General features: G+C 46.2%; 2 protein-coding genes across 2 annotated transcripts; both read right to left on the bottom strand.

The window, feature by feature from the left end:
- Positions 1-518: 518 nt before the first annotated feature.
- LOC127214332 (DBH-like monooxygenase protein 2) lies at positions 519-9,123 on the bottom strand. Its single transcript, XM_051174735.1, has 13 exons — positions 8,836-9,123; positions 7,594-7,740; positions 6,949-7,110; positions 6,631-6,714; positions 5,698-5,865; positions 5,398-5,500; positions 5,079-5,245; positions 4,134-4,225; positions 3,784-3,880; positions 3,589-3,648; positions 1,839-1,969; positions 1,019-1,136; positions 519-761 (listed from the first exon to the last, which is right to left on the bottom strand). Exons 1-13 carry the CDS (start codon positions 9,121-9,123, stop codon positions 519-521), a joined length of 1,860 nt encoding a protein of 619 aa, XP_051030692.1.
- An 11,764-nt stretch (positions 9,124-20,887) lies between these two features.
- On the bottom strand, positions 20,888-25,405 carry Prss58 (serine protease 58). Its single transcript, XM_051174618.1, has 5 exons — positions 25,345-25,405; positions 23,665-23,803; positions 23,208-23,464; positions 21,151-21,290; positions 20,888-21,066 (listed from the first exon to the last, which is right to left on the bottom strand). The coding sequence occupies exons 1-5, from the start codon at positions 25,382-25,384 to the stop codon at positions 20,917-20,919; spliced, it is 726 nt and encodes a 241-aa protein (XP_051030575.1). The 5' UTR covers positions 25,385-25,405; the 3' UTR covers positions 20,888-20,916.
- Between the last annotated feature and the right edge of the window lie 461 nt (positions 25,406-25,866).

The following is a 25,866-nucleotide window of genomic DNA, read 5'->3' as shown; positions in this document are numbered from 1 at the left end:
TTTCTCCTTGCGCACACAGGACCTCCTCCTTTACAAAAAAATTGCCCTTTGCTCTTTCATGTACCTATAACATACTCACATCACCTCAGAAAGATCCGGGCACAAAATCTCACTAGAAAAGAGAAGTAATAGATTTCTCCAGGATCATGCACTCGCCAATGGGTTTGCACTGCTCTTCCGCTGCACCTAAGCCACACCCTACTCATAGCATCAATTTGAGAGAAAACAGGGCACTAAAATTCTTGGGTGTGTGTGGGGGGGGTGAATCCATCATGCAATACTCAGACTTGGAGGCAGATTTCTCAGAAAATGTGTGGTTGTATCAGTGGTTCCGAAGCTCTGAGAATAACTTGAACAGTGAATTGTGGATAAGCCCGAGGGCCTGCATGCAGCATCACGGCATGGTTTACGGAAAGTGGCACACAGAGAGTGAGTTCGTTTAGAGGCGTTACACCGGGGGGTTGTTTCTGAAGTTCAGTTCGCGATAAGGAAGTGGGTGGCGTGAGAAGGAGACAGGATCATACTCCAGTCTGTAGCACAGCAAGGAGCCATGAGACTGCACCCTGCAGGGACAAGACGGCAGTGAGGGGCAGGCGCCTCAGGGGAGCGGCGCTGGAGCCAGAGAGGGCCGTGGGTGCAGCCCTGAAGCCTGCAGGGGTCTTGTCTTGAGGTTCCACTTTGCCTCCAGAGGACTCTAAGCACGGCCCTCGAGGAGTTGGGATAATATCAGGAATCCAACCTGTTGTGTTTTCTACATCCTCCTGCAGGAGATGGGACAAATGAGTAAACTCAAACATATCCCTGTCCTGGAAACTTTATCACACCCAACACACAAGCTAACTGAGAGGCTCCAACCACCTCTACAGTGCTGGGCAGCGACAGCTTGCCCTTCTGCTCCCTTCCTCAGGCTCCCTTCTCCAATTCAGGGTTCCTATTTTGTCATTTGCTTCTGTCATCCTTTGTCTTGCCCAACTCCATCACCCCAACCTCGCAAAGGGGTATCTCCTGTGACACGCACATCAATGGTCTTGATCAACACTGTCTGCTGGGACTCCTTGCAAGCTGTCTCAGCTTTCTTAATGTTCTCTGGAGTCCATTCAACATTGTTAAGGACCATCAGGTTCTCCATGGGATTCCTGTGGATAACAGAGTCAGGGCAGGGGCACACGGCAGCAATCTTGACTTGCTACTCTGACAAAACAGGTTGAAAAGCACCCTTCATTTTTCATAGCAAGTGTTCCATGATGGCATAAACTACACAGGACGTTGTGGAATTAAGCTGACATTCTTAGTGTATTCAGTGAGAGCAACATATCAAAGAGAACTTAAGAACGTTGAAAAAGGGATTGCTATTTAAGGATGAGGGTCTTCATGTGGGTGCCATAGGGTTTGAAAGTTTGGTGGGTTGGCTTCAGAGAGCCTGCAGTTGCCCTGAAGTTTGTGTGTGTGTGTGTGCGTGTGCGTGTGTGCGTGTGTGTGTTAAGAAAGATTTCTTCTGGCCTCTTAAAGTCTTATTAGAGTGGGCACTTACTTAAAGATTGGGGCATGAGTATAATCCAGTTCTCAAGTGCAGCCAGAAAGACAGGAATCTGTACATAAGGGACGCTGCTCCTCTGAATGCCCTTACTGACACAGTAACTTACAAAACTACAGTGTTCGGAGCTTTTGAACCAATACGGAAAGGAGCAAGGGCAAGGATTGCAGGGGGCGTTAGGCTACCCTCTGAGGGCTCCCGGCTCGCCAGCCTAGGGGGAATGACTGAGACTCCCTTTGTCCCTTCCCCGGGTCCTTTCAATCCCTTCCCACACGTGTGGGTTTTAGCTTCTAGGACGACTCACTCTGATGCTTCTTCTCCCAGCTCGTTGGTCACATAGATAATGTCAGGGTATCCCAGACAGCTGGAGATGTTAATTCTGGGATAGTAGAAGAAGAAGACGAGGCACATCTCATTAATGGTGCTGGCACCCCCCTGCAGAAGGTGAGAGAGGGAGAGAAAGCCAAGGATGCAAAGACATGCACAGAAGCGAAAGGCAAGCAACACACTGCAAACGCTGTCCCTCACCCGGAGAGCCCTTTGCCTTCCCAAACACAGAATGCACTGCCCGCCCGGTGCCCTCGCACGCCTCTCCCTTTCCTCCCTTCTGTTTCCAGTCACTGCACAAGGATCGATATTATTTATAAAAGAAAAACCCACCTCTCTCCCTCACTCTCTACATTTCCACTGCTACCCTTCTTCCCCTCCAACCCGGGTTGAGGTTTTGAGGTTGACTCCCTGCTTTGCACTTAGTGTCAGTCACCCACCTGCCTGCATTGCAATCTCTTTCTCTACTGCACCATATCATTTGTGTATGGTATAATGTAATAAGCATAATATACCCTGGATCCTGTACCCTCTCATCTGCCTAGTTAGTCAAAGAACTCCAGTGACCTCTTACTGTCTTTATGATAATTTATTTGATGGCAAATGAGTTGATTGCATATAACAAATCGCAGCCTATCTATTCTCTTCCATTATTGGTCTGGCAAATGATTTGGCAGTTTGAGCCTGCTGTCTGAGAGTTTGCAGCGTCTTCTGTGCGTCAAATCATTCAGCCTCATTCAGTTACTTCACTGCTTAACCTGTAGCCATACTCATCATTCTCCACGCACACTTCCTGCATTCCTGATGATGGATGGCTTTCTCATTTCTGTCCTTCTCCAGAACTCTACATTGCCATGTGTCTAGAGCAGGACCAACTTACTGATACCACATGATCCGTATATCATCTTATGCTCCCTGAGATATCCCTGCACTTTAATACCTATTTTTCCATTTTGATGTCTTCTACCTTGTTTTTTACAATGATGTGTATGACTGTGTTTCTTTCCTAAAGAGCATGCAACCCTTTCTGAAGCATGGAACTTATCCCTGTATGAAACTGTTGCAGTTCCTCCTAATCATGGTGACAATAGTTAGCACTAAGTGAATGTATACTTACTTCTACTTATTACAAGAGACATGATGATCCCATTTTTCTACACATGTTAACCAATTATCATAGTGATACTTTTTGTCTTTTTCAAGACTGCATTACCCGGTAACCTTGCCTGTCCTATCCTGGAACTAGCTCTGTAGACTAGGCTGGCCTCGAACTCATAGAGATCCACCTGCCTCTGTGTCTGGAGTGCTGGGATTAAAGGCGTGTGCCACCACTGCCCAGCATATCACAACAATCTTATGAGCAAGTTTTATTGTTCTTTCTTTATGGATTTAGAATATAGTCAAGATTTTGAATACTCTGTCTACATTATAAAACTGCTAAATGGTTATACTGACATTAAACCCAGGGCAGTAAGGACTCTAAGTTCTCCTCCCTAGAGGAGGAGAGAGACAGAGATGCCGTAACATACTCTTTTATGGTCTTTGTGGGTCATTGACAGGAAGTGTAGGCAATCTTTCCCTATCTTAGATGCATGGAAGTGTAAGAATGTGAAAAGTCTCACAAAAAAGAGGAAGGCATACGCTGGAACAGAGTTATTAGACAGTTAAAGCTAGGGTGCAGCTCTCAGACCACAGTCATTGACACCATTGTGCAGAAAGACACTTACAAAAGTCATGGAGTCACGATCCAGCGTCTGGTAGTTACATTCTATCAGCAGCTCATCCCCCTATTCACAGTGGAACATGAGAGTGGAGAGTAAGTCAAAGGGGGCTGGTGCGGTCTTAGAACTTTCTGGACTAACAATGAATACGATCCTGCTGCTCTCCCCCTTGCTCCAACTGTTGCTCTCTCTCAGTCTCACCGGCTTGATCACTGCAGGATGAGGTAAGTCTCGCGTCTCTTGCAGATTGAAGTCATAAGAATAGTCTTTGCATATTATTTGGACTTGGGTTCCATTTCTAGAGGTAGGAAAGAGCATACAGACAGAAATGAGAAGATGAAGCGCAGGGAGGCCCTGGCCAACAACGATGCACTATGTGGGTTCATCCTGTGAATGCAAATATCCCATGAAATGAACGTAAAAGATCCTTCGTTCATAGCCAGTTCCCCTCATTTCCAGTCTACCTCCCCATTCTCAAGCAGATGTAACACCTTGCAGAATCTGTAGCTACGCCCATACACAGGAGGGGGATGTTTTAGTTTTTCTGTTACCTGTATTGCACAGCTTGCAGGGAGCGGCCAGCTAAGTGGGTGTGGATCAAGTAGCCATATACATATATGTCAGATACTGGGGCCCCATTCATCTGCAGCAAGGAGAAGACACACCTGATTGGCCAAGAACTCTGACCTCTAGCTTTATTTTTCTTCTCTTGATTCTTGATATCATCTTTTTCTTGCACTATTTGGAAATTGCACTTATGAGCACTTTCCATTGCTCTCAATTTTTTTTGTCTTTAAATTTTATTGTTTTTGACAGCTTCGTGTATGACATATATTCTGATAACTACATCTCCCCCTTTAATCTCTTTGCTACCTTTATTACCCTTATCCATCCTCTTCCCCACAATCCCCCTCTCATATTCACATTTTTTTTTTTTTTTTTTGTGGGCTACTCATTGAGTTTAACTAGTATCACCTGTGAGACCATGGGTTTGGAACCGTCTGTTGGATACAGCCGGGCTCTTCAGTGAATGCACAATGACTGGCTATCTTTCTCCCCTGATCCATCAGTAGTCAATAATTTAGCAGGGAAAGGTAGGCCCCGCCCCATAAACCCTGATCCATGACTGACAGTTGAGAGGACCAATCCTGAGTTGGCTCATTGCAGGCGTCCACTGCTGCTCTGAAGTCATGGCTACATTGGTTCTGCCGTGCCCAGACACAGCATTTCCAGCGCCTTACCCTGCCCTCTGATGCCCTGCCCCCCTTTTCCAGATGTTCCCACCCACTCCCTTATTTCCATTGAGCCATCCTGTCCTTATTGCCCCTAAAGCACTGACTCGCCCCCCTCTCGCACAATCCGTGCTCGTCACTTTTCTGAGCACCAGGCTTTAATCACGCTTCAAATTTGTAGCTCAGGATCGTGAGTTTAGGGATTAGACAGGAACTCTGCTGGAGAGCAAGGAACCTCAAAGACCGTACATCTCCCAGCTTCACCTCTTCAAACTTCTCTGTCTTGCACAGCCCATAGGACAAGAAAGCCTCAGCGCCCGGGGGTATAAAGTGAATAGGGAAAACCGAGATGCCCAGCTGCAGGACTCCCATGTCATATTTGCGAAGGTGTGAGGTGTAGTACAGTCGCATCCCCGAGGTATCACGTATACCTAGAGTAGAAAGACACACTCTACTCACTGAGAGTGGATCGCGGTGTTCGGGGGAGCTGGGACGGGCTGTGACCACAAGGATCTGGCATGTGTGCCACATATCGCCAAATGCAGAGCAGTCAGCCCCACCAGTAAGTCCCTTGGACACTCACCAGGAAGGTTTTGAAAATTGCTGTAGTGAACCTCCAGTCGAATCCACTGAGGGTCCAAGGGGGTTCCAATAGAGATGCCTACATCATCTGGGAACTGATAGCTCTGCGCAGCGAGGAAAACAAAGGGGTGATGGGAAAAAGCCTAGACGCGGCATGCGTCAGTCCAGCCTGTGGCTCTTCCCCGGTTTCCTGTCCTCACTTTCAGAACGTCTATGCCCCCCAGGTCTTCTTCCATCAGCCAGCCCACTGCCTAACAGCATGCACCCCTTTGTCATGAAACACCGCCGCGTCAGGACTCACAAGGCCCCCGACAGCCCAGCCTGCGATCACATGTGAGCAGAGGGAGAAGGCGGGGTCCGACCCATAGCATTCACCGATGCCTGTGGGAAGCACGCTTGCATTGCCACATGCATAGACGAGGATGTGATGCACCATCGTCTCATTGCGTTCCACCAGCAAGGGTTCAAACTGAGCAGAGAAGAGAGGGTACACAATGGTTAAGGTTTTCTGTCAATTCTTATTCTCCCCCTTCCTCCTCTGCCCCTCCAAAAGCTGTGCCATTCTTCACTTCTCTGAGTTTCTCCTTCTAATCTGTTTCTCTCCCCAAAACCTATCATCTCTCCTAAGCTCTACTAGACTCTTCTCTCTACCCCATCCCATCTCTTTAAATCCATTTCTTGGGAGCACAACGCAGTGCTAATTCACCAATGGCTTTCCAAGGGTTCTGACTTTCTTTAGTGAACTCAGCCAAGCCACAGTTTGCATATACGTATCCACAGCCTTTAGAAATCAGTTCTTTTGAACTTATAAAGTCATATTTTTTTGTGCTTGACTTAAATTAAAATTGAAAACACTCAAGTGCAATTTGTATTACCAAGTTTGAGTTCACCCTGGCTTGAATTTTCCTACTTTCTGACTGCGCTTGGCCACATCCCTTCCTTACTTTGACCACTCCTTTGCTAAAAGGGAACAATTCTGGGTCATGATGGAACTTGAAATTGTTCTTTAAAAAAAAAAAAACTTATTAATTACTGTCCTCTGTTAGACTCCCCTCCACCTAAATAATATAGTTTTGGCCCCAGAAAATTATGTGGCCCCACCTGGCCCCACCCCACATCTCCTTCCCTGCTATCTCCTCACAGCAACCTTTTCAATCACCAGACTCCAGCACGCCCATCACTTCGCACCAGTGCCTTCCCTGCCTTGGCAGACTTCACCACCTGCTTCACGTACCTTGTAGATGTGGTGCTTCTTGCTGACAATGGGGAGCGGGAGAAAGGTACAGGCATATGTGGTGTCATCCTCTGGAATGAGGAACTGGGTAAAGGTGCACAAAAATTGAGTGGAATGGGAGTGAAGACCCCCCCGCCCCCAAGCAGGGGAGAGGACAGGCTAGGGAGCTAGGTTGGTGCTCCTCACAGCCAAAGGAACTCATTCATGGTAACTCACTTGAGAGAATGTGTGGGTACTGGGTGTAATGTGAGGGGTCTGGAATGAGCAGAGAGATGGAAATAGGCAGAGGCGGATGGGCGGTGTGGTGGGGGGTCTTACATTGCTGATCGCCAAGTCATGGATGATGGTGTCTTCAGGGGCATCTTGACCATCATATTGTAGCATTTGTAGCAAGAAGATGGACTTGACAAAGGTATGCTCCCGATTCATCTTCGGTATGTCATCTAGGCCATAGGCAGCCAGGATCCTTATGGTGTCACTCTGCGGGTACCATGGGCATTGCGGACTTGGTTCTCAAAAGCACCTTGGGTATACCCACATCCAGGGTTCTACACATGCCACCTATCTACTCAGTGGAATGAGAGTAACTCCACACAAGATTAGTTTGGCTTCAGTTCTGTCTACGAGATTACTCGTTTGTCGAGCATTCTTCCTTTTTGGCTATTTTACACATGAAGAATAAGAAGATTGAGCCAGACTTGAAATTTGAACACTGGTGTTCAGTGGAATTGGTTAGAGTCCTTTAAGAGGGGGATAATAGAATGGGCATTTAGCCATTGGGTTGGGCCGTGCCAATTAACGGTTGGAGTTTTCAAGAGGTGATTCAGTTGGTCAGCCACCCAGGAAGACTAAAGGGAAGTAGTTTCATAAATTTGTGACTGGCTGCATGGATTGAGGTGGCTATACTTTCTTTGGAGAAGCTGGTTGTGGCTAACTATTTATTTTCTCTTTTCCACATATTACCGTAATGTCACGGTCGTGTGGATCACAGGATCGGAAGGGCCTGGAAAAGCGCATGGTGGTTGAGATAGAATCTTCTGTGAGCTTTAGGAGTTCAGCATCCTGGCTCCCATCCTGTTCTAAGGTGTCTTCATCCAGAAGGTGCTGATCCTGGGTCAGCAGTGATCATTAAGAACCAAGAATCAGAATCCCAAACAATCAGGCTTTGGGACAGCAGGTGTATGCTAAAATGGCAGACACCAGCTACTTCCATTGCACAAATGGGCATGTTTTCAGAGTGGGCAGAGCATGTGTGCTGGAGTTTCATCACCTGGCTTTACTATTCTCATTTCAAATATTAGCTTCATGAGTTCTAATAACCCTTCATTGAGGCCTTTGGAAGCTAACTAGTTCTCTGAAGGATGTGTACCATTCATCATCCTTTCTCACGAAGCTCTCATTATGCATTTTAATGTGCTGCGATAGTGTGATAAGCGCAGATAAGGACAGTGATTGTGAGCTTAGACACAATCTAAGTGTCTAAGTGAAAAGGCAGATTATAGCAGCAGTTCTCAACCCGTGGGTTGTGACCCATTTGGGCATGGCACGGCCCTTTCACAGGGACCACATATCAAATATCCTGCATAGCAGATATTTACATTAAAATTTACAATAGTAGCAAGCACAGCTTTGAAGTAGCAACAAAGGTAATTTTATGGTGGGGGGGTCACCTCAACACAAGGAAACCTATTAAAGGTCAGCAGGGTTAGTGAAGTTGAGAACCACTATATTATAGTAATCTACTTCAGAGGTGCTATGGGATGTAAAATGAAGAGAATTCAGAACAATGGTGATATTGTTTCTCTTGCTATTATTAGACAGTTCCATACTGAGGTCCTCCTGAGTGGGTCTAAAGGATATTGAGTATAGACTATCTCTAATAGCTTTGAATTTTCTGCAGTGACCTGAGTTTATTCTGCTTCTAGCAGGTTAGTGGTAATTTAGACTCTTACAGGATAAGACTTCCTGTTTCTTAAAAGTCTTAACAGACAACACTGGAGCATCTCTGTAGGGAGAGAGAAACAGCCAACTAGAGTTGAGTGTGCTTGGGTGTGTTTGGAGAATGAAATGCTTTCCTACACACGGCCTTCCTCAACCCAGAGAAGGAACTCATCTTTGGGGTGGAAGCTGGAGACTAAGGACATGGAGCCATCCTCAGCCCAACACAAGGACTTATCCCCAGAAGTTGGCCATTCCCAGACTTACCGAAAAGTAGACATTGCCATCAGGAAGGACTCCTCCAACTACTAGGTCACTTCCCACAAAGGTGTAGCGATTCGTGATGCCCAGGCCGACCCAGCCAGTTGTTTGGACTTGGATCTCAAATGTGATGACCTCAGCCTCATAATCGAAGTCCCAGCGCAGGAAAACAGCGTGGGAAGGGTCTAAGAACCTGGAATAGCGGAGAGGAGATGTAGGGCCCAGGCGCTTGCCTTGGGAAAAAGCTGCCAGCACTGAAAATGAGATCAGTCTGAAGGACAGAACACAGGCCATGGCTCCCAGAGCCCGGAACATCCTTCTTGCAGATGGACACTCAAGAGCTCTGGGCTTATATGCATCTCAACTTGTGTCAGGCACGGTGCCATGGGGGAGGGACAGGCCAGGCCCCTTCTGATCTGATTATCTACTGTGTACGGAGTGGTGTCACTTACATGACCCGAGTCAGAAGGATCCAGGGAGGACTCAGAGTGGGATTGTCTCATCTTAAGTCAGGAACCTAATGCAAAGTTATCAAGAGAGTCACGCGGTCCTCCATAGCAACTCCACGGCAGGGTCACGTCCAGTGAGAACCTGTAGAGTCCAGGCGGCTCTCTGCCTCACTCCCCCCATTCCTCCATGTCAACCCCGCTAATACCCTCAGTAAACAATAGTCTTCAGGTCTACACCTCCTCTTATGTCCTTTGCCCGTCGTGTGCGTCTACGTGTATAACGGGTAAAGAGGAACGTAAGCATATCCTTTCGGCTTTCTGGGACAGTACAGGAGGGAGGTCTTGGTGTGTGTGTGTGTGGGGGGGAGCTATGGTTTCCGTCTCCTGCAGGGACCTGCACTATTCATCCTGTGTGCACAAGCCTGGGGCAGCTATGATTTCAGGAATTCATGCAGAAGAGCAGCGAGTGGGGGGGGGGGGAGAAAGCATGAGAAGCGAGTATGAATTTGTCTGTGGGACACATTGTGCTTCACCCTTCTGTGTACCACAGGCATGAGCTGCTTTCCGCCTTAGCCGAGTCTCCACCCAAAGGGAATGTTTGAATAACAGAGCCGAATGAAACGCCAGGTTTTCTTAATTGTGTAACAATTCCAGTCCATTTAATTTTCAGATAAGTCGGTGGGGGTATGAAGCAGGGCATGGCCACACACCCTGTCAGCAGTGGGGGTGAATGGAGAGACTACAAGGACTCCTGCCTGTTTGTCACACTTTCCATGATTTTCTCAAGCCACGGGGACATTCACAGGACAGTAGACTCTTGAGTGCTTTGCTGTGACCCTGCCCCATAGTGGAAGGAGTTATTGTCATCTGCTGGTTGCTTCTCAGGGAGGAAGAGACATCTGTACTTTGCAAGATTTAACGTCTCCTGGTGTGTTATATAACTGACTCGGGGAGATAAATCCTTTCATCAGACCCTCACTGCCTACCTTCACTGGACGACAGTGAAGACATATACCCTTAGTGAGACCACACATCTACACACAGAAGTTCAGTCCAAAGAAGGATGAGAAGATGCTCTCTGAGCTGGAGATATCTTCACTACGTGCATGAAAAGTCTTTGAATTGCCTATTGAGCTCAAAAAAACTGCTAAAGCTATTGGCTATTGTGTGTGCACTTGAGTAGCAATTAAGATGTAGTTGGTGGTGGTGGAGAAAAGGCCCTAGGAGGCAACCATGACCTCCAACACTGGTTCGGCAGAGGCCAGGAAGAGCTAGCTAGCCATCTGATCTGGAAGCAAGAGGCTTAACCTGGCTCAGCGCTGCAAGCTGGGCAAGATAAGAGAGGACAAGCAGAGCCCTGGAGGGACTGACCTTGGGAGGCAGGAAGGTTACACAGGCAGATAACAGGAGCATAGGAGCCGCTCTGATTCCAATCTCAGAGGATTAAGCTGAAGAAGGGTCAGTGGGGGGGGGGGAAGCATGGCATACAGCTCAGTAAACCGAGAAGGTCCCAGGGTCTCTTATCCTGCAGTCTGCTTGGCTGGCCTTAGGAAAGAAACAGCTCTCTGAGAAGAGCTAGGAGCCAGTGACTTCAGACCCAGGGATCTCTTCTCCACCCTCTTCTTCCTGGCTCTTATGGAACACAGGGAGCTTATCTGGAGAGAGAGAGACAGAGAGAGAGAGAGAGAGGGAGAGAGGGAGAGAGGGAGGTTTATAGAGGCTTGAAGCACTCACTCTTTGTGAAGTAAAGGCTGTAGAAAAATGAAGGGGAGAGTCAAAGCTAAACGATAAAATATTACGGGGCCATGGCTTTTCCCACAGTATGGAGCAGTCTTTTGTTATAGATATGAGGGAAATCACAGCCAGAGGCACCCAGGAGAGTCCAGAGTGAGCGTGACCCTGAGCCCGGCCATGTGAGGAGAGGGGAAGTGAGGAGGGTGAAGGGGAAAAGCCCCGGAGGGAAATGTCTGGAGTATACAGGGTAGCTGGGGAAGGACAGCCCAGTCCCTGGGCTAGAGAAGTTTCGGGTAGGGGGTGTGAAACGCCAGTCATGCTCAGTAACAGATAGGGACCAAAGGATGCTGGGAGAATCTGGAGGCCAGGTCTGTGTTTGTTAAATAGGCACCTCAGTTAGCCATTTGTGCTGGGTTTGAGACCTAACAAGCTATCACCCCAAGTTGGCTTTGTCCACCTGTCCTTAACAAGCCAATTAAAAGAGCCAAGTCAGTAGTGAAAAGTAGAAAAAAAGACTTACTTAGTATGGACACAATGGAGAAAAGAGAAAAAGATAGCCAGTGAACACGCCCCTCAAGTCCTTTGGTATTCTGAATCGAGATTAACGTTTAGGAAGCCAAGGATAAGCAGTCTAGGTCAAACTGTGGTCCTGCCCAACTTTGGCCCATCGTTCCTTAGGCTTGTTGAGCTGTGTGAAATATCTTTCCAGGAAAGACAAGTTTCTGCTCTGGCTGGTACCTTTTCCTTCTGCCAGAATGTGATTCCTGGGTAAATTCCCACTTCTTTGGGGTCCTTTTTTCAATAGCCCGATAGATTGGAAGACACAGGTGCTTCTTATAACACCTTTATTTCTGCTAGGTCAGTTACAAAAAGGGGCATCTTTTCCTTTACTCCGGACAAAGCTCCTATTTTCATTTTGCATCTGCATTTCTGGAGTCAGGCAGACAATTGGAGATAGATGAGCGTCCACTGTCACACTGCCTAATGTAACCCTGCACTTCCACTCAGTCACAACTGAGAGGGCTCAGGGACCAGTGACTCGCTGAGTTACTTCGTGGGTGTGCGGTGTGCCAGGGGGGTGTGGGAGAGAGGGCATAGTCAAGCTCAGACGACAGGAAAGCGTGCAGGCTTCAGAATGTGGTTTGCACCGTGCAGATGAGCTACTGCAGTCAGTTTCCTGAGGAAGTCAAGCCCTTGGAACTCCAGTCCCAGCACTTAAGCTTTTGGTTGCCACCGTACTGATTTGGACTCTCCTCTCTTTCCTGATGCCCTGCTGGAGAGAGCATGCCGGGTCAGAGATGTGGAGGGTTTCCATTCTTTGCCTCTCTGTACTCACGGCTTCTGTGGCTACAGGTCAGAGGGTAACCGAGGAAGCCAGAGGGTGGAGGGAGAGGAAGGGAGGCCACTTTAGCTTGGCTAGCAGAGAAGCTGCCCCTAACTCCTGTAAGACTGTCATCTGGCACAGCCTCTCTCCGTGGTCAGGGCTTCTGCTCTCAGCCGCTTTGTGTTTGCACAACTCCCGGCTTTCCTTCTGGATTTAGCTCAGTTGGCTACACTTGGGGTTTTCCAGTCTGCCTATTCTCATCTTGGCCTGTCTGTGTTTCAGACTCCGCAGTGACTTTGCTGGAGCAGAAGCCTAGGTGGGGTCTGGTACGACGTGGTCAAGCTGTGACCCTGCGCTGTATCTTGAAGGATTCCCAGTACCCCTGGATGAGCTGGTTCCAGCAGGATCTTCAACAGCAACTACAGTGGCTGGTCACTCTGGGGAGTTCTGGGGACAAAGAAGTCAAATCTGTCCCCGGTGCTGACTACCTGGCCACACGAGTCAGTGATACAGAGCTGAGGCTCCAAGTGGCCAACATGACCCACGGCAGAACCTTGTACTGCACCTGCAGTACAGACACAGTGGTAAGTTCTGCTGGGGCTTTGGAACAAAAACCCCATACACAGACCACGCTGCCTTCCAACGCTTGCTTCTTCCTTTCTAACCAGACTCAGTCCCCATCCCATTGCCCTGGGGAGAAATGGGCTCTTCCCGATTTACCGCTTGTTCTTTCTCTGCCTGAGCTACACAGTCACTTAACCTCAGGTTTTGGCGAGCTCAGAGCGCAGACTTTGGGTCTTCGCTTGTGAGCTTGGAAGATGTCTTTTATCTTCTGCACTTCCGTTTCCGACTCTGTTGGATGTAGGCAGCAATTCCAGAAGGCAGCTGTGAGAACTGTGTAACGCAGTCCGGGAGGAGTCTTCAGTGTGGCGTGGGTGCAGATCATCACCGAAATACTGGCTAGGCGTTAGCTCCCCCATCCCCCCGTGTGCATAGCGTAAGGCAGGCCGCAGGTGATACCAGTGTCTGTTCCCAATGCGGACTTGACTTAAAACCCAGAGAAATTCCTCAGATCGACACTGGTTGAACTGAAGGAAAGGCATCTCCGACTGCACCCGTGGTTCCTAACATTGATTGCTAATCCTCTGGGGTCAAACGCTTTTCTCACAGGGGTCCCCTAAGACCATTGGAAAGAACAGATTTTTACACTATGATTCACAACAGTAGCAGAAGTATAGTTATAAAGTAGCAGTGGATGAGGCATTGCATTAAAGGGTGTCAGCATTAGGACTGTTGAGAAACGCTGGACCACACCCTGAAAACGAAGACCCTTGTTTCTATGATGCCCAGGTTCTTATTACACCCACTCTGACCTTACAAACCCAATCTTAAAGTTCTTTGGATCCTTTTATTAGACTAATTTATTTTGTACTAATTATGCTATTTTAAGGAAAATATTGTTTCACCTGCCATTTAACATAGCAAGTAATTACAAAAGAAAACTAAAATCTCCTTCCCATGTCAGACTTTCCAGCTGGGAAACTACTAAATCCAGATTGTTTCCCTTGCAAAGTAGCAGTTTAGTCAAAACAGTTAAACAAACAAACAAACAAACCAAAACAAAACAACACCAAAAACTGATAAAGACTCTGCCTAAAGAAAATATTAAAAACAAAACAAAACAACAAATCACATTGAGCTGGTGTAATAGCTTAGTTGGCAAAGTATCTATCTGTCTTGTAAGCCTGAAACCCTGAGGACATAGGTTCAATATCCAAAATCCACACTCTGGTTAACACACACACATGCGAACACACACACACACACACACACACACACACACACACACACACACACACAGAGAGGGGGGGCAGGGGACAGAGAGATAGAGATATATACTGATTACCACTTACTCTAAGTCAGAGATATATTCACATTGAGCTAATTTGAACTCATCCTTTAGAAAATAAGCCTCTCAGAAAAATATAAGGGTCTAGAGTTTAGAGTTCAGTCAGTGTTGGACTCGAAAGCCCAAGTTTGAACTGGATTTGCAACCTAAGCAAAGTTATCTACAGAGCAAAGAGCAGGTCAAGCCAGTCAAATAGCCATAGCAAGAGGAAGTTCAGACTCACAGAGCAAGGCTGGCTGGCTGGTGGAGGGGGAAGGGAGAGGAGAGAAAAAGAAAGGGAGGGAAAGAAAGGGAAAGGGGGCGGAAGAATGAGAGAGAGAGAGAGAGAGAGAGAGAGAGAGAGAGAGAGAGAGAGAGAGAGAGAGGACCTAGAGTGAGCTAACATGAGCCTAGGATCGAGTTGAGGTAGGCTGTGGGCATCTAGGAGCTATGCCCAGGAGGAATCACCAAGAAAAATTAATGCTACCTCTTTGATAGTCCAGGTTTCCCTGCTCTGTGGAGAACAAAGGGATAATTCCACCAGAGGGCACCCTTTACCCATAATTCTTCATGGTGCTGAAGTTTATTTGGTAGACCCAGCAGGGTTCCCTTGCTCCAAAATCTGGCCCTTTCATCTGTCCCTTTAGATCTTTCTGCCTGAGACATTAACTCACCTCATGCTGGAGCTGGCAGGCTAACTCAACCTCCGAGTCCTGGCCATGTCCTAAAACTGTGCTGTTGAGAACTCTTTCTTCCTTCCTTCCTTCTTCCTTTTTCTTTCTTCCTTCCTTCCTTCCTTTCCTTCTTTCCCTACTTTTTTCTTTAAAGATTTATTTATTTATTATGCACACAGTGTTCCAGAAGAGGGCACTAGATCTTATTACAGATGGTTGTGAGCCATCACATAGTTGTTAGGACTTGAACTCAGGACCTCTGAAGACCAGTTAGCCTTCTTAACCACGGAGCCATCTCTCCAGTCCTGAGAAGGGCACTTTTAATGAGACTCCTTGGCATTCTTTCTAGAATGTTGTCTGTGGTGGAAACAGAAGCTTTTCCCCCAGATGCGGTGCCAGCTACACTTGGAGGACTGTTTTGCAGCTCCGACTTTCACAGTGGCTTTCACTGCTTTCCTGTGATTGTGGTCTGGACTCAATCTCCACACCCCAGTGCTTTCTTTCACACACGTGTTCACACTCACACGCAGCAGCAGATGGAAATGACGACCGAAATGTGTGCCTGGTGACGGGATGACTTGACTTCACACCCACGTTCCACATGTTCTGCGTCCAAAATCAGGAGGGAAATTTAGGACAGGTAGATCAGATCGGGATAAAAATCAGAGCCACGGTCCTAGATAGATTCAGTTATCTATCTAAATAACTAAAGGACGGAAGGGAGGGGGCTCAGATAGCAGGAGCTAGTTAGGTGCTTGTGTCTAGGAAGGGACAGGCATGTGAGGTAAAGACGAACCACAGATGGGACACTTGGAGTTGGAAGACTTGCAGCTCCAACGAGAGACTGGGATGCCTGTGAGCAAAAGCCTTCTGATAGTTCGTGTCCCTGAAGGCGTTGGTACGGATCCCTTCCCTAGTGTTTTCTTAGTACAACCATAGATTCCGAACATGAAACCTTACAGCTGACCACAGCACTGAACCTGTGCAGGTTCTGATCCTAGACTGGTACGCTGCCAGCAGAGTGCCCAAAAAACACATGTTTCTTTTGATTTTAAAGCTTTAAAGACAGGGTCTCACGTAACCCAGGCTAACCTCATGCAGCCTGAGGCTGCCCTTGACTTCCTCTTCATCCTGTTTCAGCTCCCTCTCTCCCCTCCCCCTGCCCCAGTGCTGGGATTATAAATTTGTGCTTATATATTGATTATACATTTGTGCTTATATATTAGAAAATTGTCTTTTGAAACCATTAAACTTATGTGAATGAGGTACTGACTCAATGCTCATATACATTCTGAGAGGTTTAAAAGTTAACTATATCTATATCCTGAATTACTTATATCATTTATAGTAAAATCATCCAAGTTCTTTCTTTGAGGGTTTTGAGACGCACAGTGCTGATACCGTGCGTTGCAATAACACAATGGGGCTTCCTCCTATATGAACAGAGCTCTCACAGGTCCGCATCTTCCTTCCTCTCCTTCGTTCTTACTTTCCCAGCCCCTGGTAACCATCATTTCATTCTTTGTGTGGCTGAATGGTGTTATGTTGTGTGTATGTGCTATACATTTTGATCCATTCACTTTATTGAAACCCAATTTTTAGTTCTTGGCTATAGCAATAATGATGTTAAAAAAAAAAAAAAAAGGTAGTTCAGATGTCTCTTTGTCAAGCTGGCCCCAGTTCCTCTTGATCCATGCTCAAGAGCAGTATAGTTGTCCCATATGATACTTTGATTTGAAAAATTTTGAGAAGCTTCCATATTTTTCTGAGTAGTGGCTTTATAAATTTACAGATGCATCAGTAGTTTACAGGGGTCCTGTTTCTCCACACTCTTACTGGCATTTGTTATCTAGTTTCCTTTTGACCAGAGCCTTTCTTCCCGGGATGAAGAAGTATCTCATCATGGTGTGATTTATATTTCCTTTATGATTAGCAATGCTGAGGAGCTGAATATCTTTTTTGCACACTTGTTAGTTATTTGCACATAACAAAGCAATTCTGACTTTAAATACAATATTATCAGTCCTTCATTGCATTGTCTCTGCCAGGATGATGGGAGCAGGCAGGAAGACATCCTTGGGAACAATTTTGCCTCTTTCCTGAGAGGCAGCACCTGTTAACATGGTTGGGGATGTACCAGGAAAAGCAGGTGAGGCCAGAGACCATGTGAAGATCACACTTTGCAGCTTAAGTAGATCAGGTGTGTGTCCTGCATTGTAGAGGGGAGAAGAGGCCAAGATAATCACCCAACAAGCTGTTCCATGCTTCATAGATGCCTGAGAAAAAGTGACTGAGCTCTGGGTATAAGGGGATCCATATTAGGCATAAACAGATATTGCGGTTAAATAAGGATCAGGATAAACAAATAGGCCGAATAGATGTTTATTCAGGGAGAAATAACTTACAACCTAGACAGATGAACACTAGCAAGTTCCACCGGATGCTCTCCTGTCCGAGTCCTTCCAGCAAGAGAGCGTTCCCTGGATCTTCCTCAGACCTCCTTCCACAGGTCACTTCCGCCCCTGGCTATTGCGGTAAATAAGGATCAGGATAAACAAATAGGCCGAATAGATGTTTATTCAGGGAGAAATAACTTACAACCTAGACAGATGAACACCAGGAAATTCAACCCGATCCTCTCCTGTCCAAGTCACGCCAGAAAAAGAGCACCTTCCTGGCCCCCTCCGACCTCCTTCCTCAGGTCACCTCCGCCCATAGCTCCACCCCCCAATGGGCGTGGTCAGTGCTACAGAAGGACTACCTCACTACACCTGGCTCCACCCCCAATGGGCGTGGTCAGTGCCACAGAGGGAGACAAAGTGAATATCTCACTACAAACGGACCTTCACCGCCATGAGTAAGGTGATCCTCTGAAACACATCTTCAAAATCATTATGTGATGAGCAGGTTTTTCCCACTGCCAAGCCAGCCCCAATTAACACCCTGAGACCTCTGTATTTGATTTAAAGCTGTTGGCCAGTTACTAGTTTCTTATCGGCTAGTTCTGTCTTAAATATTAACCCATTTCTATTAATCTAAGTATTTCCACGTGGTCTCATCTTACCAGAAAGAGACGGGTGTTCTGTTCTCTCTGTCCTCCATCTTGAATCCTCCTTACTACTTCCTCAAATCCTCCTTGTGTCCTAGTCCCCCATTTTGTTTTCCTATTGGGCAACAGTGCTTTATTCATGAATAAGAGAAACATATTACAGAATGACATCTCCCATCAACTCTATTTCTTTCCTCTCCCCACCCCCCCAAAATCCATTATTTTTCCTTTGGGCTCCAACATCTAAGGAATCAGAACTATTTCTGAAGAAATAATTCTACATCACTGAGGTAGGTGGCACTTGAGAACCACCTCACATGCTGCTATGTGAAGGCTGCATCCTTAAGAGAGTGAACATTAAGATGATTAATCAGAGATGTAAGGAAATTGAGGAAATACATTTTTAGAATGAGGTCAGTCTCTGGTTCAACAAGAGACCATTGGTATCCAGTGGGAACTGGAGAACTGTTGAACATATTTCCATGAAGATGGTAACCAAGAAGGTTAAAGGTAGCTTCAAAGACAAACTATTTGCTTTGTAATTTTCTTAGCTCAGTCCTTAGTTGAAGCAACAATCCCTCTCTTTTTACATTTAGGGACTCTTCTATCATTCTGCATCAAATGAAACCAGAGCATATTTAGCCTAATTATATAATATCCATTGGCTCTGTGGTTCTGATTTTGTGTAGTTTAAAATAATCTCTCCTCTGGTCAAGTGCTATATTTGAATATTTGTGTCTTCCCCAAGATTTTTGTTGACTCTCACCTGAAGTGTGGTAGTGTTACATCTGCATGGATGTGAGTAGCATCTTATAGAGGGGCTCCAAGGAACTAAATGGGTCCTTTATTTTTTATGTTTTTTTTTATCATTGTGCATTCTACCATTTGAGGATGTAGAAAAAAGTTCAATACCAGACATCTATATAAGTTGAAAGTTTGTTTCCTGTCCCACAAAAAAAAAAAAAAAAAAAAAAAAAAAAAAAAAACCCAACTGCTAAGTGAATTAAGACAATGGATACAAGGAAATGTAATATGTATTCCCATCCTGTCCTTGACAGAGATCTGAGTGCCTTCAGTGTGTTAATACTAGTTAGTCTGCATGGCTTTAGTCTTCGTTTTCCCAACCCAGAAGTGTTCCTGGTCTCATCTTAAACCATAGTAAAACATAGGGCCAGAGAAGTATGTTGAGGGTTTGTATTTTTCCACCCTTAATCAATACCACTATTGAATTGCCTTCATGACTTAGGCAATCTACATCCCTTCTCACCAAACTTATCTCCAATAGAGGAAGTCAATGAGTTTATAGAGCCTATGGTAAGACAGGCGGATGACACCCAGACCTGTGAAATCCAGACACCTCTGCAGCAGTATTGGTAGTTGTTTAAGCTGAAGAACATTTCTGCATGGTAAGATGTCATGAGATCAGTTCTTCTTGTTTTCTCCGTAACTAAAATCTCGCTTGGTAAGACATATATGGTGGCGACGCTCTCACATTTGCATTTAGGAATTCACACACAGTTTTAGTTCCAGGAACTCTCAGTTCGGAGGTTTTACTACCCCCGAGAGGAGGAGTTTAGCCTCAGAGCTTTCTGTACTGAAAGGCGCCGATGGTCTACTTGTAGTGGCTACAGATCCTCTTTGCTTCTGCTTTTCAACTGGCCGAACAGAACTCCCCCACGAAAACCTGCCAGTTGGAACTCTGTGGCCAAGGCTGGAGCTGTGGAAGTGAGCTGAGGACAACCTGGATGAAGCAGAGCTCCTGAGGCAGTCAGTGCATGAGAATGAGGCAGCCGACGCAGCCAATGCATGAGAGCAACATGTAATGACCCGGATGCAGGACGCTGCCACGGAACCCCTTTACCCTGAATAACTCGCCTCAAAACACCAAGAGGCAAATCTATGCCAGCAAAGTTGACTCTGTTCTAAGCTCCAGTGATCTTAGAACTTTAACCTCTTTCATTGCAAGTAGACATTCCAAATGAGTGACTGAACTTTATCCAAGTCTGGTACTAAGAGTTGTGTGGTCATTAGGCCCAACTTGAGCTTGGGGAGTCCTGTTGAGGAGAGGGATTGTCGGAGCTTGGGGGGGGGGGAGCAGGGGGGGTGTGGTAGTGTCAGTGGCATCACAGGAAAACCCACAGAAACCAGAAACTGATTACTAGACTCATGGGAACTCACAGGGTCTGAACCGACAACCAGGGAGCCTGCATGGGGCCAACCTAAGCCCTCTGCATATGTGTATCAGTTGCATAGCTCGGTTTATTTGTGGGTCTCCTGGCAATGGGGGCAGGGGCTGTCCTCGGTGCTTTGTGTGGCTCTTGGGGACCTACTCTTCTTTCTGGATCACCCTGTCCACCCTGAATACAGGAGAACGTGTTTGATCTTACCGCAGTTTGATGTACCATTCTTTGCTGATGTCCCTTTCTGAGCATATGCGGAGGAGGAGGATTGCATTGAAGCTGAGAGGACGGGGGGGGGGGGGGGGTTGTAGCCAGGATGTAAAATAATGAATAAATTAAAAAGGAGTTGTGTGGCTATGGGACTTAATGCAGTGACTCTCACAGTCCTGTCTTTAAGGCCTTACTCTGATCGATTCCTCTGTTATCTCATTCACTGTGAGACGACCTTTTCCCAAATGATGTGTTAACTCTCTGAAAACACCTAATTTTGGTGGTGGTAGAAGTAGAGTCTGATATTCCCAAATCATCGTAAATTGGCCCCCCATTTCAATAACTCTATTACCAGCTGGCTTGAGAAATGGTAACCCTTGAGTTTCCCATTTCCGGTGATGGGACAGAGAGAGAGAAAGGGCTGTGTGAGTAACTGCTAAGTCACTGAGTGTGCTAAAGTAGAACCTGGAGTGCTCATCACCGCCCAAGGAGCCCATTTGTTTAATTGTGAGGTCAGATGTGGGCACAAGTTTTTTTTTTTCTCCACGTAGTTCTGCGAGTTCTTCCTGTTGTGGGAGCTCAGTTATTTTTTATGGTGTCTTCAATCCAGGGCATCAGGTGAAAGATGCTAGTATAGATACCAACATCAGCTCTCAGAACACAGCCATCTGCATAAGACAGGATCCCATAAAGTACGCCATTGCATACCGCTGGGGCAGCGGACACTTCCTGCCAGGAAAGAAAGAACCAGGTCATTTTTCTGGAGAAGACTAGAAACTGAATGATGAAAACGAGGCATCGAGAATACCTTACCTTGCAGGGTAGCCTCCGCCCTGGCACGATGCCCACACAGATCATGTTTTCTTTGATGTCGTAGGCTTTGTAGCCATTGCTGCACTCAGCCTTGGAGATGACAGAGATGTTCACTGTCTGCAGTGAGTCAGGATCCTTGGCTAGAGGGAAGAGAGAAGTCTTAGGTGACATCAGCTCTCCTAAGTACCAAAGCTTCCTTTTGCTTTCCTCCTTTGTCAACACTTGCTCTATTATTAGGGAAAAGAGTCCAAACTCTGAGAAATGAGAACCGGGGAGTTTAGACACTAAGCACACAGGAGATATCTAATTAAAAGTTTGCTGTCATGCAAATGTCCCTCTCCTCAGGAGGGTGATTTGTACATGTGAGACATCCCTGCAACGAAACAGAACAAATCGCTTTAACATTTGTCTGGAAATTTAAACATTTGGAGAGTGTCTTTTGTTACACAAGTTTTAGAGCTTGAAGGAATTTAGAAATGCAGAGTCTAATTTCTTATTTGTCAGGTGGCTAAAATAATTATCTGATAAGTAAGTAATATAATAATCATAATAATGAATTAAAAATATTACCCAAGACACTAGAAAAAGAAAAGGAAAACCAACCAGACTAGGTGGTATAGTAGGATTTAACACCTTGTATTCTGGTTTCTAATTCAAGTAGTTTCTTTCACATCAAAGTCTCACAAGCATTGCCAGTCATGCATACCCATCAGAAAGTGTTTCTGGGCCAGAAGGTGATGGAGCACGCCTTTAATCCCCACACTCAGGAGGCAGAGTTGGGTGGACCTTTGTGAGTTCGAGGCCAGCCTGGTCTACAGAGTGAGTTCCAGGTCAGCCTCTAATGGTGCACAGAGAAAGAAAGGGTTTCTAAGGGGGAGGGTGGGTAGTGGAAGAGAGTCAGAGGGGGAATTGGAGGATGGACTGGGAACAGAAGGAGGGGGAAACTTTAGTTAGGATGTAAAATAAAGAAAGAAAGAAAGAAAGAAAGAAAGAAAGAAAGAATAAAACAAAACAGAACAACCTCCCCCAAACAAACAAAAACCCAAAACAAAAAGAACCTATTTATAATCTGGTATAGAATGAGAATAATGAAACTATAAATCTATCTACAGGTGCTCTGCTAAGGGATTCTTGGGGGAATGTTCCATATTTTGAGATTTTACTTTTCTTAATTTGAATGTGTGTTTACTGCTAAATGTTTATTTGAAAATGACTCTAATTTTCAAAACAAACACTGAGCTCCTTTGCTTTGCTTTCTAGTATAACAGAACTTTTACAGCCCCATGCTTTTTTTCTGAGGAACGAAAATAAGGTCCAACTTCTTTTGCGGGGAAGTCATTTTTCTCTTTTATACCTAGCAAATATAACTCTCGTTGCCATTTCCTGGTGCTGATATGCCGACATTCAAAACTTGTTTTTTTCTAGGAATTTTTTTGTTTTTCAAGTACATACTATATTGTTATTTATTATGGTTTCTCTACACTCAAACACGCGGCTATGTATCTAGCGATAAGCTTCTTCCCATTCTCTTTCTCCCTAGTCTTCAGGTATTTGTTTTTTTCAAGCATACCTAGTAGTGCTCTGTCGACTTGCCACGATATTATGGATTTATCTTATATTTGATATTTACGAGTTTCAGGTTTCAAGGATTTGAGCTCACTCATCGCCTGAAATGGCATGAAAACTTTTGATAAAGTGCTGTGTTTCATTTTAGAGGGAAGAAGATCGAGTCCCTGAGACAGACAATGGGAAGTTCTGCTACACATCGAGCCAGGCCTAGACGTATAAATGTATTCTCACTAAAATTACTTCTTTCATAGTTACAAGTAAACATTAATTTATAAGATAGAAAGGTAGAGCTGAGGGAAGGCTTGGAAGTCTTCCGGTGAGGAGGAGGAAAAGGGGTTGCATAAGCTTGAAACAAACAAACAAACAAACCCATGAAAGAATGGAGGTAAAAGGTAATGGAGGTAAAAGGAGGTAAAAGGAAGCCCGGCTGTGAGAGAATCCCAGCAAAGCCGGAAGTCATCATTCATCATTCAGCGCCTAGAACTCACTGCTATCACACAGATTGTAGGCCCAGGTGGAGACGGAACACATGGTATTCACAGGGACGATGTGCTGCGGCAATTCGACCGTTTTTATGTGGTTACTGAGTTTAACTATTCTCTCCAGTTTGATTAACATGAGGTCATATGAAACAGACGAGACTGTGAAGTACGGATGATGGATCATTTTCTCGTAGCCGGTCACCTCCACGTTCTTTTCGGAGATGTCTGCTGGGTTTGTGATCCCAAGAAACACCCGGAGCTTCCTAGAATGATAGGGATGCCCATGAAAGCACTTATCAACGCTTCTGCAATCAATCATATGGACCTTGATCAGCCTTCCCCAGTGAACGTTCCCCGGAGGTATTCTACGTCCCGTTCACTGAAAGTCATATGCTGGTGGCTGGGTCCATATCTAACCTGAGGACTCTTACAGCAGCAATGGTCTGGGGTTTTTATCACTCACGGTAGATTGCAGTGCGCAGCTGTGAGCACCCAAAGAGGATGGACCAGGACTCCAGTGCAGGGCAAGTATTCAGACTTCAGGTAGACCAGGTAGGGGGGAGTGGCCCCAGCTATGTGGTCTGGGTTATAGGCAAAGGCACCTGGAAAGAGAGGGGGAGGGTATTTTCATGAATCACTAAGGAAACACCTGAAGACAAAATTAAGCTCAAAGCAAAGACCAAGTTATCGCACCCTCCTCTTCAAGCGCATTTAAATGTATAAATCAAATTTCCTAAGGAAGTGACTTGTTTTGTTCAGGAGAAATTGACAAGGGATAGAAACACCTACTTTAAAAATGAAATATCGTTCGCCATTTGAGTTGTAAATAGATAATCCTCAGTTTGAAATGTGAGTTTCCTTGGTCTGTAAGGAAGCTCAGTGGAGAGGGCACTTGCTGAGGAAGCCTGACAGCCTGGGTTTGGTTCCCCTAGAGCAAGCACACAGGTAAAGATGCCAGGCGAGCGCCCTCCCCACAAGCTAGTCCCCTGACTCTCTCACATTTACCACAGCACGTGGGCTCCTCGCCCTTTTCAGACATTTTGTTTAAATAACTTTCATTCGTTTTACATACTGACCACAGTTTCCCCTCCCTCCTCCCAGATGTTCACCCCCCCACCCCGACCTTCCCTCACCCACCACACCCTACCCCTCTCTGCTCCCCATCTAACTCCCTCTCCCTTCCACTCCATTTCCATTCAGAAAGACACAGGCCTCCCATGGGCTTGAACAAAGCATGGCACATCAAGTTGAGGCAGGATGGAGCTCCTCCCTTGTGTCAAGGCTGGGCATGGGGAACAGGTTTCCAAAAGGCAGCCAACTCCAGTGACAATTCCTGACCTCCCTGCTAGAAGCGCCACAAAGAGATCAAACTACACAACTGTCACACCCATGCAGAGGGCCGACGTTGGTCCCACGGAGCCCTCCCAACTGTTGGTTCATGAGCCCAGGTCAGCAGCCCCTGAGGGTTCTCCCATCATGAACCCTCTGGCTTGAACAATCCCTCCTCCCGTTCTTCAGCAGAGTCCCTGGAGCTCAGTCCAGTGCCCCAGTCACTGTAGATCTGTGCATCTGCTTCCATCCGTTACTGGATAGAGTTCCTCTGATGGCAGAGTAATCACCAATCTGATTGCAGTAGACGGCCAGTTTAGAGATCCTCTCCACTATTGCTAAGAGTCTTAACTGGGGGTCATCCTAATGGATTTCTAGGGGTTTCCCTAGTTCAGGTTTCTCCCTAACCCCAAAACTGTTCCCCTATCAAAGACGTGTCTTTCATCGCCGCTCCTTCTGTCCTACCTCCCACTGAGCCTCCAGCACCCAACCCACCCAACCTGCTCCCTCAAGTTTCCACCCCATGTCCCTCCTCCCATATCCCCAGTCTATAACCCCTACAGTGGAATGGACCTCATGTAGATGTGCCAATGTCTATGTCTCCCCCAGAGTACATAAGCAATCAACTTGAAGTGCAGAAGGCAGGTGTTGTCACAGCGGGTGACGAAACTGGGTAGGCACAGCGGTAATGCCAAGAGGCAGAGAGAAGCAGTCATCCACTACGTCTGAAAAGATGCCTCTGACATTTTTCTGTCTTCCATGCCTTCCCAAGGACTCCTCTCCGGGAAATAGAGACAGGTGCGCAGGTACTCACCAAGCAGGGTTGAAAGAACGCAGAAGAAGACAAACATCATGATGTCGAAAGCCTCTTTATGAGATGGCATCTAGCTAAGTGTCTCTGTAAAACATAAAGAAGAGAGAAGGATATGAAATATCAGTGACAAACCAAGAGAGATATCTAGGAGAGAAAAGGAAATCGATGAATGATTTCCACGGCAGCGCTGGTAATCCCGTTAGAGTACAGAGTGGTATCGGAGGGAAGGAACAACTAACTCTGAACTTGGTCTCTCACACTCTCTAGATCTGAGTTTTGACCTTCTGAAAAACTTACTTAATTCAAGAGAGTTGTTCACGATGCCTCCACAGGCCCCTGCTCTCTGACTTGGGCAGGTAGGCTGCTCTCTGAGCTCTGTGTGTGATACAGACCCCTCCTGTCTCTATGATGCTAGGCCATTTTTGTGACACTGGTATTCATTTGCACGCTGGTACTGCAAGCCCTTGCAGCGTACGCAATGTCTCTTTGCCATCCTTGAGCTATCATGATATCCCTAATTGG

Source organism: Phodopus roborovskii, unplaced genomic scaffold (assembly GCF_943737965.1).
Source record: "Phodopus roborovskii unplaced genomic scaffold, PHOROB, whole genome shotgun sequence".
Taxonomy (NCBI): Eukaryota; Metazoa; Chordata; class Mammalia; order Rodentia; family Cricetidae; genus Phodopus; species Phodopus roborovskii.
Note: the sequence above shows the minus strand (reverse complement) of the source record. Positions and strands in the feature narration are given on the sequence as shown.

Bases quoted from the DNA above. Each gene is read 5' to 3' on its own strand.
- LOC127214332 (XM_051174735.1), bottom strand. From the start codon at position 9,123: ATGGCCTGTGTTCTGTCCTTCAGACTGATCTCATTTTCAGTGCTGGCA. The intron at 7,741-8,835 runs GTAAGTCTGGGA...CTGCTGACCCAG, and splicing joins ATGGCAATGTCTACTTTTCG to GATCAGCACCTTCTGGATGA. The intron at 3,881-4,133 runs GTAACAGAAAAA...TCCTACCTCTAG, and splicing joins CTGCAAGCTGTGCAATACAG to AAATGGAACCCAAGTCCAAA.
- Prss58 (XM_051174618.1), bottom strand. From the start codon at position 25,384: ATGATGTTTGTCTTCTTCTGCGTTCTTTCAACCCTGCTTG. The intron at 23,804-25,344 runs GTGAGTACCTGC...CTCTCTTTCCAG, and splicing joins CGTTCTTTCAACCCTGCTTG to GTGCCTTTGCCTATAACCCA. The intron at 23,465-23,664 runs GTGAGTGATAAA...CTATCATTCTAG, and splicing joins GCTGCGCACTGCAATCTACC to GAAGCTCCGGGTGTTTCTTG.